This window comes from Toxorhynchites rutilus, chromosome 1 (assembly GCF_029784135.1).
Source record: "Toxorhynchites rutilus septentrionalis strain SRP chromosome 1, ASM2978413v1, whole genome shotgun sequence".
NCBI classification, from domain to species: domain Eukaryota; kingdom Metazoa; phylum Arthropoda; class Insecta; order Diptera; family Culicidae; genus Toxorhynchites; species Toxorhynchites rutilus.
Genome location: NC_073744.1, coordinates 111,606,971 through 111,621,228, shown reverse-complemented (window position 1 = coordinate 111,621,228; position 14,258 = coordinate 111,606,971). Strand labels below are relative to the sequence as shown.

The 14,258-nt window shown below is 39.6% G+C and overlaps 1 protein-coding gene across 1 annotated transcript; it reads left to right on the top strand.

Annotated features, from left to right (window-relative positions):
• Positions 1–7,193: 7,193 nt before the first annotated feature.
• LOC129761332 (protein obstructor-E-like) lies at positions 7,194–8,246 on the top strand. The gene is made up of 5 exons (XM_055759051.1): positions 7,194–7,239; positions 7,304–7,507; positions 7,566–7,772; positions 7,831–8,047; positions 8,111–8,246. Exons 1-5 carry the CDS (start codon positions 7,194–7,196, stop codon positions 8,142–8,144), a joined length of 708 nt encoding a protein of 235 aa, XP_055615026.1. The 3' UTR covers positions 8,145–8,246.
• The last annotated feature ends 6,012 nt before the right edge of the window (positions 8,247–14,258 follow it).

Below are 14,258 nucleotides of genomic sequence, written 5' to 3'. Positions count from 1 at the left end.
GCAAATCAACCCCGTCTATAACTCATTGGGTATAATAAAGTCATTCGAGATTTTCAATACTCGTTTAGAGGCGATTGAACAGAAAAGTTTAAAGCCAATAAAACTTTCATGTTCACCCGATCAAAATGGGAACTCCAGACAAACACAGCGGCATGGCACCAGTCCTCCAGCGAAAGTGGTAAACAAGCGGATTGAATATAATACTTTCGTAGTCCTGCGTCAACAATGCAGTCTTGGACACAAATTTCTATGTATATTTTTTAAGAACAATGAGATGTAAAACTAACATAAAAAAAACCTTTTCTAATAGAATCATGCTATTATAATTAACAGCAATTTTAACTGCAGATACAGCATCTCTTTAAACAAGGACAATGAATGTTTGAAGGATTACTAATCGTTGTACACCAGAATAGCATTACAAATGTTTTTATTTTCTTTTTACTCAAAATACGGTACAAACTGATAAAAAGACGGGACAATCAAAAATGGTCGAAAAAACGGTACGTTTGGTCAGCCTAATTTTATAGCACTGTTCATTTTATAGCAGCGGTCGTAGTAGGCGTATCTCAAATATTTTGACAGCAAATTGTTTGGAAAACATGTGTCTTCCAACGTCAAAAATTTCACGTTGATCCGTTTTGTTCCGAAAAAGTTGTCTAGGTTGGAAGCCGAGAGAACAAATTTGAATTTGGACACCCGTATTAAAAATCCGGCAGTAGGTACTAAAGGTACTAAAATGGCGAAATCGCTAAAAGTGGCTGAATTTACCGTGTTTGATGTGCTGAAACTTTTCCGTGAACGTACAACTGTTGTTCGGATGGATCAGTGGACACGTCGTAGTGGAATTTATCATCGGAAGCTGAGGTTGAAGATATTGAGAACAATTAAGGCAACCCCGGGACTCTCAGACTACGACATCGTCAACAACACAACTCTAACGAATGTACCATCCGGAGAATCCGTATGCGGAAAGTTTGTCGTAATTTCCGTGCCTACAAGTAACTAAACAGGACACCGAAGAAAAGCTGGTGGCTAAAAGATGCACTCGAAAGTTATGCGACAAGATTTTGACGAAGTACGAAGGATGCATGATGATGGACGACGAAAAGTACGTAAAGATGGATATTTTGAACAGCTCCCAGGCCTGAAATTATACAAGGCCACTGTCAGAGGTGATGTCTTCAGCAAATTTAAGTTCGTTTTCGTTGATAAGTTTTCTAGTATGTTCTTTATTCTTTATTGTTCTTTATTTGGCAAGGGATCTGCAGCTATGAGCAGAAAACCGAGGTTCTCGTCTCAAACACGACAATAGACTCGAAAATGCAAAGGAAAGAGTGCCTGCAGAAACGTATCTTTCCGTTTATTAAATCTTACAAAGATCCAATGAAATCTTGCTGCCACTACAGTCTAGAGGTTCTTGAGTGGTACCGCGACAATGGGGTCGATTCTGAAGAATGTTAGAATATCATGTAGGTATTCCAATGTTGGAAGCCCATCGTAACACATGCCACATCTCTGATAGATTTAATCAAATCGCATGTGTAACCACAATTCAATTTCGGCCAGCGGCTGGAGGTAGATGTGCTAAAGCGGGCCACCAGTTGAGGTCAAAAAAAATATTGCGACTGCCAAACGTAACTCTTGTAGGTAACACTAGGCGACGGACTATATGGACGCTTTTAAAAAATGAACTCGTGTTCTGTGTTTGTCCTGCTCCCTCCCTAGTCTGTATCCCACTGTACATCCACAACCGCATCGAGATCCTCGCGATAGTGGTAACTGGGTGGCGGCTAAAGCATGGTTGGCTGCATTACTAGTGAAGCGTAAGTACTCCGTTCAAAAAGTGATAGGGAGCTCAAAGGAAGGTTTCCAAAGTCAACGACATCTCTACACTCACAGCGACCATCAGGCAGCTCTGTATAGTGTCGGCCAACGGAATACTTCGATGATACCAAGAACAACAACCTGTGAATGGAAGTGGAAGACAAAAGCTTCTGACAAGGACCTTTTCGTCGAAGAATTGCGCGTAGACAGTAGAACTGAACTACGCATAGACCTGTCTGAACACCAACGAACTGACAGAAACGTTGATGAGCATTAGTAAATTAAATATCTTTAAAATGCACTTAAACTGATCATTAGGGCTATTCTTGTTGACGTTAGTGAATAAAAATTAAAATATGAATATGAAAACATTACCTATTTTTTGACATAAGATTACATACGTCTCTCAGTAATGGCACCAAATCATAAAGCGGGTCACGTTTTTTATGAAATAGTTTTAACGTAATAATTATTTTAGTTCTGAACGGATTTTGATGATTTGCATACCAATAGCATCGGAAATTCTCTAAATTTTTTTCGGGACGTTATACATTACGGTTATGACTCAAGTTAACGAAAATTAAAAGAAAACACATTATCCTACCGTGTTCCCGAAGTCGAGATACAATATTTAAATATCACTACTAATCAGGTGAGCGTAAATCGGTCACTCGGAATGCAAATGTAGCATTCGTTCTTCGTACAATGCGGCTAGAGCAAGTATTGCGATCTAAGCTTCGCTGTATTATATTCATTGAGTATAAACAAGTCATTCGCGATTTACAATTACAGTATTCAGTCACCTAGCGACCAGACGGCAGCGAGGCTTTCGAAATGATCTTTCTAGAGGCCGAGTGTTTTGATTGCTTTTCCAAATTGGTCTTTCTTAAGGTTAGAGACGAATTAACTGATGAGTTTTAAAGTCTCTAAAATTCAAAACATCATCATCATCACCATTCAAATCTTCTAGGTTCAACGAGCAGCTAATGACACACACAGCGGCACAGTATGGGGCAATTTTGTTCGGTGGGGACACCGCTTTGCGAGCCGTCTGGTGAAAAGAGCATCTGTATTTTTACATCGTGTTTTGTTCTCTCGAGAACAAGAATGAATTGTGGCCTACCCAAGCACGAGAGCAAGAATGAGTTGTAAATCAACCACCTTCAGCTGCGTCTTAAAAACAACGTAAACGGCCGCTGTTGTTTTAGAATTTAGCATTCTAAAAATCTATTTTATATTTATTTAAAGCTGAAGGGTGTCTCTGTGAATTCAATAGTATATGTGGATTTTTATTTGTGTAATGAGGTTGTTTTGAATTATAGAGGCTTTAATTAATTCATTTAATTCGCTTCTAGCATTGAAAAAAAACAATTTAAAAACTTAACTAGGCAAAACCTCGAGAAATAGCATTTAGAAAACCCTGCTGCCGTCCGATCGTTAGCTGGATGACTAATAAATCGTTAATGATTTATTTGTTATTTTTTTCAATTGTTCATTCAAGTTTAAAGATTTTAATTATTGTTTCTAGGATGAAAGTTGTGTTCTCTGGTAGAAAACTGAAGATGAAAATTTGTTTCGATGCTATTGCTTTCCCCTCCACCGCCACCACACAATAGTTTCGGTTCGGATTTTCTGTTGCCGTTCTTCGTCTTCTGAGCTGTTTTGTTCTGCATCGGAGATCTAATTTTGCTAAGAGATACTAAAAAACTAATGAATATTAAAAATGATCAGTATTTCAGTTTAAGTGCAGTGAGCAATCCACAGTACATGTTTTTTTTTTTTCCAAAATATATTTTTTATTAAGGCACATGTGGCGTTAGCCTGACGGGGCCGGGAGTCCAATATTTTGACAATTTTTGTCTTACAACTATGTTAGTAATATGTAACCGATTACTCGCGGTTGGCTCGAGGTTAGTATTACAAGTGTTCTCATAATTGGTATGTTGCAGTCTTCGATGCTCTATACGTGTGCCCGACACGGGCTACTTCCTATTGGGATGCAGCTGACCATTAATCAGCAACGCTCCCTAGTCTGTACCCCATATCTAGCGTGGTGCGTCTTTCTCGACTCGAGGAATCCAGGATAGAATGGTCACTAGCCGGCGCAATCATCAGTTCGTGTAGAGTTGTCATGAGCGGTACAACCTTTGGCTCTTGTTGAATGATCAGTGAACTGCACAACCTTCGGCCCGTGCATCTGTAAAGAGTGTGTGTATGTATTGCCGCGACTATGTAAAAGTTTATCGATCGGATAGGAGGGATATGAAACGGGGACACAACGAAGGAAACATCATTAAACGTTGACATCGGCGTTTCTGAGGAACAGGTATAGATGAAGCAGAAGATCAGGATCCCGGCTACCTAAGATATCCCGGACGGGGATATCCGATTTTCTGCCTTGTGCTCTCAGTGCTCTAGAGAGCTGAGAGCGAGCAGCATGGAACCGGATACACGACCAGACAACATGCTCGATGTCGTGGTAGCCATCGCCACAATCACAAAGATTGTTTGCTGCGAGCCCAATGCGATAGAGATGCGCGTTTAGGTTGTAGTGATTGGACATAAGCCGAGATATCACGCGAATGAAATCACGACCTACATTCAATCCCTTGAACCATGCACTCGTCGAGACCTTAGGGATAATCGTGTGTAACCAACGACCGAACTCATCTTCACTCCACATGCGCTGCCAACTAACGAGTGTGTCCTGACGAGGAATGTGAAAAAATTCATTATAGGCAATTTGCCTTTCAAAAAGTGTGCCTTCTGAAGCGCCCACCTTAGCTAGCGAGTCCGCTTTCTCATTCCCCGGAATCGAGCAATGAGAGGGAACCCATGCTAAGGTAATCTTGAATAATTTTTCGACCAAAACACTCAATAGATGTCTTATTCTTGTTAGGAAATAAGATGAGCGTTTATCAACCTTCATTGAGCGGATAGCCTCTATTGAGCTGAGACTGTCTGAAAAAATAAAATAATGGTCGATGGGCAGTGTTTCAATGATCCCTAGAGCATAGTATATCGCACCCATTTCTGCGACATACACGGAACAAGGATCTTTGAGTTTGAAAGAGGCACTGGAATTTTCATTGAAGATGCCGAAGCCCTGTACATGTTAATGCACAGTACATGTTAATGCTTAGAATAAATTTGCCAATGACAAAGACAACTCCTCACTCAGTGAAAGCATTCATTTATCGGCCCTTGTCATCACTATCAAATATTTATATCAAAGAGTTTTATTATCAAGTTTCTTTAATTTTTGTTCTCGCCGCAATAATTCCGTGGTTCTATGTTAACAATGAGGTTGTGTCTTGGACATCACGCTTTTTTATTATTTTTATGTGGCCCGCGACATCATGCATTGCACGTTTGTGTGACTCCCTTTAAAAAAGGTTGAGTACCAGTGATGTAAACTATAAAAAGCAAATACAATCAATAATCACGAAAACAAAACCCATTTTTTTCGCGAGTGTAACAGTTTTTTAAAACATGCTAGCTCATTGGCTTCAATTTGATATATTGATCATCTGAATCGGTCCAGTAACTCAAAAATTATGAATTTAAAAAAAAGTCATTTTTGAAAAAAAGGGTAAACATGTTTTTGCAGACCAATGGTTAATTTTCAAAATTCATAACTTAAAAAAGAAACGGAACAAATCTCTGATTTTTGGAAATGTTATGTAAAAAATCGCTAGCTTTTTGGAAAAAATATTTGAAAATATAGCGTCCTTCAAAAAAGAGCAGCTTATTGGCTTTAACTTGATATGTCGATCATCTGAATTGCTGTAGCAGTAGAAATGTTATGAATTTTTAAAAAAATCAGTTTTGGAAAAAATGGAAAAAAGAATTTTTCGGCCACCCTAAAATCGAAATGGTCACCCTAACGAAAAAAACGGGACTAATATCTTACAATAAGGAACACAACTACCAATTTTCACGGAAATCTAAGAACCACTGTATCGGTTTAGCATGGAATGGCTGATATATTATATCGTTATCGTCTTATTTAGAGAAACCCTGCAACAAAAGTTGTACAAAACGAGAATCGGTTTACACCCGAAGCGTCACCTGTGACACGCAGTCTTCTGAAAATGTACTAAATGATTAAAGAAGAATGAACACCATTGCAGTGGATATGCCACATGCAAATAACTACTCAACAAGTGTTATACCCAAATTCACGATATAAAAAGTACTTTCTCCTTAATACCAACCTAGTAATATTCTCTCTTTCGCAACGAAATAATTTTTTCACATAATCAAAGCGAAAATGATACTGAAACGGAAGAAATAGCGATGTATTCAATGAACACCTATAGGCGTAGGTGCTGCAGCCTTTCTGTACTGTCGGTGTGCCCCCAACCCTAATTAAAGATAATCACAACGAATGTGAAACTTTCTTATTAATGAACAGTTGATGGGTAGGAATAGAAAAAAGCCAAGTTTAATACGATTTATGGAGTCAGGGAACGACAGAGTCCAATAATTTGAGGAAACAATATGAAAACGATAATGAAAAACTAAAGTCCTGAAGATAGCTCGCGTAAAAAATGAGTGTTATTAATACAGTTGCATGAGTCCATGACAGCTTATGCTTCGAGAAAATAACATAAAGTATTAGAATAGGTTTTTTTATATGAGTGTTCCAGTGAACAAAATAATAGACTATTTGTTTCGTTCTATAAAAACTAAAAAGGACTTCAAAGTTGATTGGGTTACATCTTCGTCATAATCGCATATCAATATTTGAAGTAAAAAACATTATATTTTTGTTACTAACGTTATCACATGTTGTTTGGGAACATAATCGTTTTATAAGTGACATATGTGATACAAGATCACATCTAAATAGTTCCATCTAACATATAACATCACTAAGCATCAGTGAATGAAAATTAATCAACACGAAATATAGATAATTTAATTCAAAAAATGAAATTTGCGGAAGATTTCTCAGATGTGAGGGATCAGGCGTTGATCTGAGTCTAGTGTGATGTATATGGCTATTCATCGTAACATACCAGATCTATTTCCAACCCGACCGAAATCGCCCCGATTATTCAACTCCTAATGGCAGGTCAATACTCTTGGGACAAGTCAATGTATTCGTTTTGCTAATGGCAGATCATTAGTCTGAAAGCAGTCTAGTGGCATAAATTCAGCACATATTTGCGTTTTTTCCCTTGCATGAAAGCTGTTACAAATGTGCCCAAATGTGCCCAGAAGATGTAAGTTCAATTGCACCTTTACGCATCACTGCAAAGGGAGGGATGCCCAAATCAACAAAACGTTAAAACCCATCAATAACGGACATCAGTCAGCTGAGATCTTGTGTTGTGTTCAGATCTTCACACTTTCCCAACATGAATCAATTTTTCCTGCTACTGACCATACCTTTCCTCGGAGCATGTGAGTATACTGTGGAGATTACGAAACAATATAAGAACGTATTTGACGTGCTAAAATTCTGCAGATGCCGGTGACATACATTTTGAATGCCCTCGGGAAAATGGGCAATTCGAAGATCCCTACCAATGTGATAAATATTACGAATGCAGTGACAATCATGCCTCGGAACTACTGTGTCCTGATGGACTTGTATTCGACCCTAAGATCAAAAGTGACAACAAATGTGACCAACCCTTCAACGTTGACTGTGGTGATCGCAAGGAACTTCGTAAGATTATATTCATCAAAACAAAGGAAGAAATTTCAAGTATAACAATTTATTTCAGAAACACCTAAACCATCCGGTGTTTGTGTCCGACAGAACGGACACTTCCCGCATCCAGATTCATCGGTTTGCAACATATTCTACAACTGCGTAAATGGACATGAACTTGAAGTAACATGTGCCGCTGGGTTGCATTTTAATCCAAAAACCGCATCGTGCGATTGGCCAGAAACATCCGGCCGGGTTGGCTGCAGAAGCGAGGCTAATAGTAAGTGATTTACCTCTTGACAGCTTTTGGATATTCAAACATCTCGTCCAATTCTCAGAACAACTAGATGACGGCTTCCAGTGTCCAACAGACTTCAGACAGATTGATGGAAACGGCCAGATGATTACACATCACACCTATCCCCATCCGGATGATTGCACAAAGTTTTACATCTGTCTTAATGGAGTTGAACCAAGACAAGGAGCGTGCCACGCTGGTTTGGTATACAATGAGGAAATACAGCGATGCGATGAGCCCGAGAATGTTCCGGGATGGTAAGTGACAACATGGACCTGTCATCTAAAGCTGCGATTATTTATCTTGTTCCATACTTTCAGCGAGGATTGGAGCAATTCTACCACTAAGTCATAGGATGGAGTAGTATCTTCGGTTTTACGAAGCGCAAAACATATTAAATGCAACAACAGTGAGAAATTTTATGTTTAAACATACTTTTAAAACGATCAGTGAACTACATCAAAAAGTGTAACTCGCACCGACCTAATTAGGTTCGTTTCACGTGTCTACAGTAATTAGTTAAAATAAACGATTGTTGAAACCAAAAGAAATGGATCACTAGCGACGGCTTTCCGTAACCAGCAAAACCATCCGTTAGTAGTATTTTTGGTCATGTAACTATTTGTGCTTATTCGGTTTCTCGCCGTCCGATTGGTGAAGTATACTTACCTTTGCATATGCATAAACTAAACTAAGAATTTGCAATTTACAAATCTATCCATCCAAATCTACTGACAAATTGTTTCGGTTGACATTGACATTCAATCCATTCAATGTCATCAGATGTATTGATGTATGCCGGTATTGATGAATTTCTCTTTTCGTCAAATTTAAATTTGGTAAGGGTTTGGTAACATTCACTGAAAGTAAATCAATTTCCAGAGCATTTAAAAAAGCTGATCAAAATGCAGTATTTCATCGAAATGTGATATTTCATATTAGGATGAAAACATAGCCTTCAATTGACTGTGCACAAACATTAAATCAGATCTGAGGGTGGAAATGCCACTTCTCTACCACACAACATTTATTGGAGTTGTTTATGTGCTGATAATGGTCCATCATTAGCATATTTCTCTACACTTCTCTGGATAACTTGACTAATGAAACTTGAAAAATATATTCGCTTGCTTGGTGACTACAAATTTGCCAGGTATTTACTGAATTATGAATAATTTGAAATACTGGTAATCAGATGGCATACGTGCAACTATAAGCCGTCAGACCGAGCGTGCTATCAGGATGTTCAACAGATTTTTTTCGTTCTATAAGTGACGATTTGTAATTTTAATTTTCAGAACACCTCTTTATGAACACGGGTTAAATTCAGTTATTCAAAGTCCATATCGGACATTAATAATTAATTTATTAATTTTATTTCATTTAGTAAGTCGATTTACCTATCACAGTTAATCGTTTTTTGATAAGTCGGAAATGCCTATCACAGGTCAACATGTTCCACGTACCGATTCGCCATTGGCTCCAGCGCCGCTTGACCTCTTCAAACAGTATGGCCAATATATTGGCCAAAATTAAGGGCTTTAGAATACTGTATGAATCATGCATGACTAACGAAACATTTGATGCGTTTCCGAGAGGATAGTAAGGTTTTCAATCCTGAATAAAAATAACAGGTTGAGAGGTGGTATTCACCCGGCACTTTTGCCTGAAAATATGTTAGGGTTCAGAAATCAGGTGTCACCTCTCCCACTTGAATCTCATTATCAAGTCTTTGTTTTCATTCTCTAATGAAAAATCAAATTTACTGATACAAGAAACCTAAGTTTGAGATTAATTATAATTAATATAAAGGGTGATTTTTAAGCGTTTGGTTTTTAATTAACAGAAAAACACAGGAAAATTATAAAAAATATAAAATTTATCATTGGGAGCAGGCGTCCCAAAAGTACTGCATTTTCATTACAGTCGGTATGAAATAAAATCGAGACTCACTGTGTGCGCGCTACATTCGCATACAAGCGACAGAGCACGAATGAATAAAATAAACCTGTGCTATAGCAGTCGGTGCTTCGTCGAATTTGTCTGATTTGTCGGGCCCGATCGTAGTGAGCCAAACGTACTGTTAATTTTCCATTTTTTCGTGTCTGCTACTCCATTAATTCTGTCGCTGTAACAGTTGCTCACGATGCGATGAATATCATCGGTTTACCCGAGTTACTGTCAAATTTGACTGTCGCAAGAAAAATGTCATGACCAAGAAATCGCGATCGTAAGACAAGCCTTTATTTTATGCGTTTGTGCTTTTTCACCAGTACGCTCTGGGATGTGGTTGTGAGCACAAGTTACGTATATACAGAGACAGCCGATTCAATTTTAGATCGGCTGTATCGAGAATGATGTACTGTTGGGATGGCCGAATCAGGATAGGTACACAAATGAGCAGCAATTCATAGGAGAAACAAGCACGGATTCCTTAATGATTCTAGGCGAGAGTTTCTTTGTTAATATGTATATTGATGACATCGGGAAATACTCAGTGATGGGAATGTTTAGGTTTATCCTCCAAGTAGGAAGCCAACTTTAAACGTTCGAAAACCGATGGATTTCAAACAGGCTCAGTACAATTTTTTTTAGAGGCGAACCAGCCCAGGAGGCTGAAAGTCTCTTCAATAAAGAATTAAAAAAAGGACATATTTTTTATTATGTATGGTCCTCATGACCTAGTGGCTTGCGTGGCGCTTGCCACGGGGGCTTCGAGTTCGATTTCCGTTCGGGTTAGAAATTCCATCCGAACGATCCACTCCATCGTTGCTCATACCCGCTCCACTACCCCCAGCTTCACTCTCATCTGGCCATGCATTTGCACCCGCGAAACTTTCATCTACGCTAATTCCACCCACAACACTTCCTCTCGCATTTCTTTCAACAGATTCTCCCCTGTTGCTCACACTCCTCACTACTCACAATTCGGAATATGCTGCAGAATTCACCAGAAACTGAAAATTATCTTCCGTTTCAAAGCCTACAACCTATAGTTTGCGAATGAGAAAATGAATAAAATACTGGTGAATAAAGAACACACTTTTGTAAGCGAACGACGTTGCATAATATATACAAAGACACCCGACATCATCAGCACGAGGGAAAAAAATCATTCACGACAGTAGCAATGCATTTACGATTGCATTCCGAATCTACAAACAACATGACTAGTTAGCAACCAGGCCTGTCGCAGACGAATGAACAAAATACTCACATATGGAAATGCAGCCGTGTACAGCACACGACAGTAAATATAAATGTCGCACGACATTTTCACTGTGTGATTGTCGTTAATAGATTGATCTAACGACTGTTACGGGCCAATGATGGTGACAGTCGTCAGAATACAGTCGTGGTGCGGTACAATTGGTACCCCTGATTGGGAGTTTAAAATTGAAATAAATTTTTAAAGGTTACTTCATGTAAATACTGGCCATGATTACGTTTTAGGTGATTCATACGAGAAGTTCAATTTTGTATAATTTTGAGTTACTCCCATAACTAGTCCAAAACGAGAGATGAATTACTCACCAAATTCATTGCGCAATAGTTTGTTTCGCAATAGCAATAGCAATTGTTTCGGATGTAAAAGAAATTTTGTTTATCGATTACTTCCAAACTTGTGAAGCGATTAGCTCAGATTACTATCGTAAAAGTTTTAGATAGCCTGGATGTAAAAATTCGTGGGACGAATAGTTTTTCATCGTGATAACTCACGAATTGTGGGAATTGTGGGTTTTTGTTGTCTGACCCACCACAATTTATTAGCTTTTGCCAGGTTAATACGCCTTTGCAATTTTCCGCCTATAATCCAAGTGCGTGTTGTTGTGTTATCAAGAATCACAATTGATCCCAAATATGAGAGCTTAAAGACCACTTGAGGCTCGTAACCATCTTCGACGACCCTTGGTAGGTATACTTCACCATCGCAAAGTTACGTGTTGAAGCGGTCGGCTTATTCTATAATCTTCTTATCTTCTGTTTGCTCCAGCTCTGTTTGCGGGACCGTTGTACTGCGGTTATTGGCGAATGGATCGGCACCCACGCTACACCCGGTCGCTTGGAGCACCAATTCCGGATGTCGAAGGCCCTCTGTGTTTGTGGACTGCTCGAACCTTCTCGTAGCTATCGACGTAGTCGTCGATACAGTGGTCGAAGGCGATCTCCTCCACCGCTCTTGGAAATTGATCTGCTGCAGATACACTTGAAGCAGCTCAGCAATCCATATCCGATCATTTAAAAGCAATGGGAATGATCCGAAAGATAGGTCATTGGGTCCAGTATGAATTTAAGCCACGAGATGAGGGACCTCTTCCGACGACAATTGATGCGTTGAGCCGTGCATTGAAGGAAAAACAGCCACAATACAAAACAAAGAGACGAGAAAGTTATTTTGCAGCACGACAATGCTCGGCCACATGTCGCGAAACCGGTCAAAACATATTTAGAAACGCTGAATAGGAGGTCCTATCCCATCCGCCGTGTTCTCCAGACATTACTCAGTCCGATTACTACCTTTTACGATCGATGCAACATGGCCTGGTTGACCATCACTTCTCCTATTTTGATGAAGTCAAAAATTGGAGTTGTGACTATGGGCAATACTTAGAATATTAGATTTGTAACCATTTTTGCAGAATAAAGCAATAATTTTTGAAAAAAAACATGAAACTTACCGGTACTCCTATTAGTTGTAGAATTAGCATGATTTGAGACATAAGTTTTACTGACCGTAGGATTATATAGATATTTTACTAATAGGTTCTAGCTTCCACTTTTAATCGCCACTGTTTTGCCGTAATCACGCTTTGTGAATGGTTTTCCTGAATGTGCGTACCGTGTTATGCTGTTTGACGTTTCCCGTGATGTTTACTATTCGTTGTCACGTTGACAGCTACCGACGGGCTGAACTAACCCAACTACTGAACGAAACTGCTCTGTGGTTTCGTAAAATTTTTCGAACTGCTCTGTGGTTTCGGTTTCGAACTTGACCAACCGCTGTCCCTTCACTCCAAAGGGATAAAAGTGAGCGGTCTGGAGTTAAGGATGGCCTCAGTCTCCAGCACTAACGTCTCCTGAACTTCGTCGTTCGGATGACGTGAATGGTTCGCAATCGCTGACATGGCTGTCTTTACGGAACGCACCATAGGCTTACATGAACCCCCCACATGAGTCGCATAGAGCGGATGCAATATTGCTTTTCAAAAGAGTAAAATTTGACCCGTCATCCAGTAATGCATAGGTTCTGATGTGCTTCTCATTTCCATGTATCGTTACCGGTTGATATCAAAATTAGGCATACGACATCGAAAAAAAAAAAAAAAAAAATCGATCGATGCAGATTTTGGTATAAAACTGTGTCTGTATTTCCTGTGGTTCTCACTGCGTCCGTCTGTTCCGAACTGTTCGGTGGATGCAGGAGGCTGTTATAGTGTACCCTACATCCGTTAATCCGTTTTAGTACGGCATAGCCATTTCCGATGAGGTACGAGGCGACTCCTGCACAGGGTTCTCTCCTTCACTATCTTCCACCTATCATCGACGTCGAGTGCTTCGAATTGCTTGCAGTTCGCGATCTCGTGATGTTTTTCGCCACAATACACGAATGTCATCTGCGCCTATTCCACTAGCGTCTTATTTTTTCTTAGTATGCCTATACAACATCGACTTTTCTCTAATTGGTTTACCAGGGTTCGAGTTTAGAGTGAGAGTGTCCATTGGAAGCGTAACATCCGAAGCCAGCTCATCACCAGCTCGAACATGAAAGCGCTAAAGGTCGCTAGGTTGACACTAGCAATTTTGCTCTTGTAGTAGGACCACTGCATATTGATTTGAGGTGGTAGTTTCTCTACTAGCTCGTGAAACAGCTTCGAATTCCTCAGATGATAAGTAAGATTGGCGATAGACATATGATCTACGATGTTTGTACCGCGAGACCGAAGCTAATCTGCGTCTGTAAATTATCAATTTTTGGAGAGGGAGATAATGGAGGAGATTATAAATCAGGATTTTTGGTCGACAACCTGCGTAGTATATCGTAGTATGGTCGACAACCTGCGTAGTATATCGATAACGTATGGCACTGACTGTGGCATCAGCAAACGGCTCCGAACTACTTCAAACAGCGCTGCAATCTCGCCATTTTTTCCGAATCTGTATATCCACACGCTTCTGTGGAGTTGCAAAACGAGCTATAAAACAACGGCCAATACTGCGGATCACCAGCAAATTTTGGAAGATCCCGTGACGTAACTTGTCTCGCTGCCATCTATATACTAGATGGCCCATTTCGGACTGGTGTGGCGGGTAATTATTGAGCCATAAACTGGGGAAAAGTTACGCTAGATATAGGCTGCATCGATACATTGGTGGTCCCTGAAACTTCACCGATGTTGTTCAAGGTCAACTTTCTTTGCGATGAAACCGGAATTTGATTTACGGGGACCGACTCTATACCACCGTCCT

What these genes read in the sequence shown, in the direction of transcription:
- LOC129761332 (XM_055759051.1), top strand. Translation starts at nt 7,194, where the DNA reads ATGAATCAATTTTTCCTGCTACTGACCATACCTTTCCTCGGAGCAT. An exon ending in TGGTGATCGCAAGGAACTTC is followed by an intron (nt 7,508 to 7,565) that starts GTAAGATTATAT and finishes AATTTATTTCAG; the next exon opens with AAACACCTAAACCATCCGGT. An exon ending in CTGCAGAAGCGAGGCTAATA is followed by an intron (nt 7,773 to 7,830) that starts GTAAGTGATTTA and finishes TCCAATTCTCAG; the next exon opens with AACAACTAGATGACGGCTTC.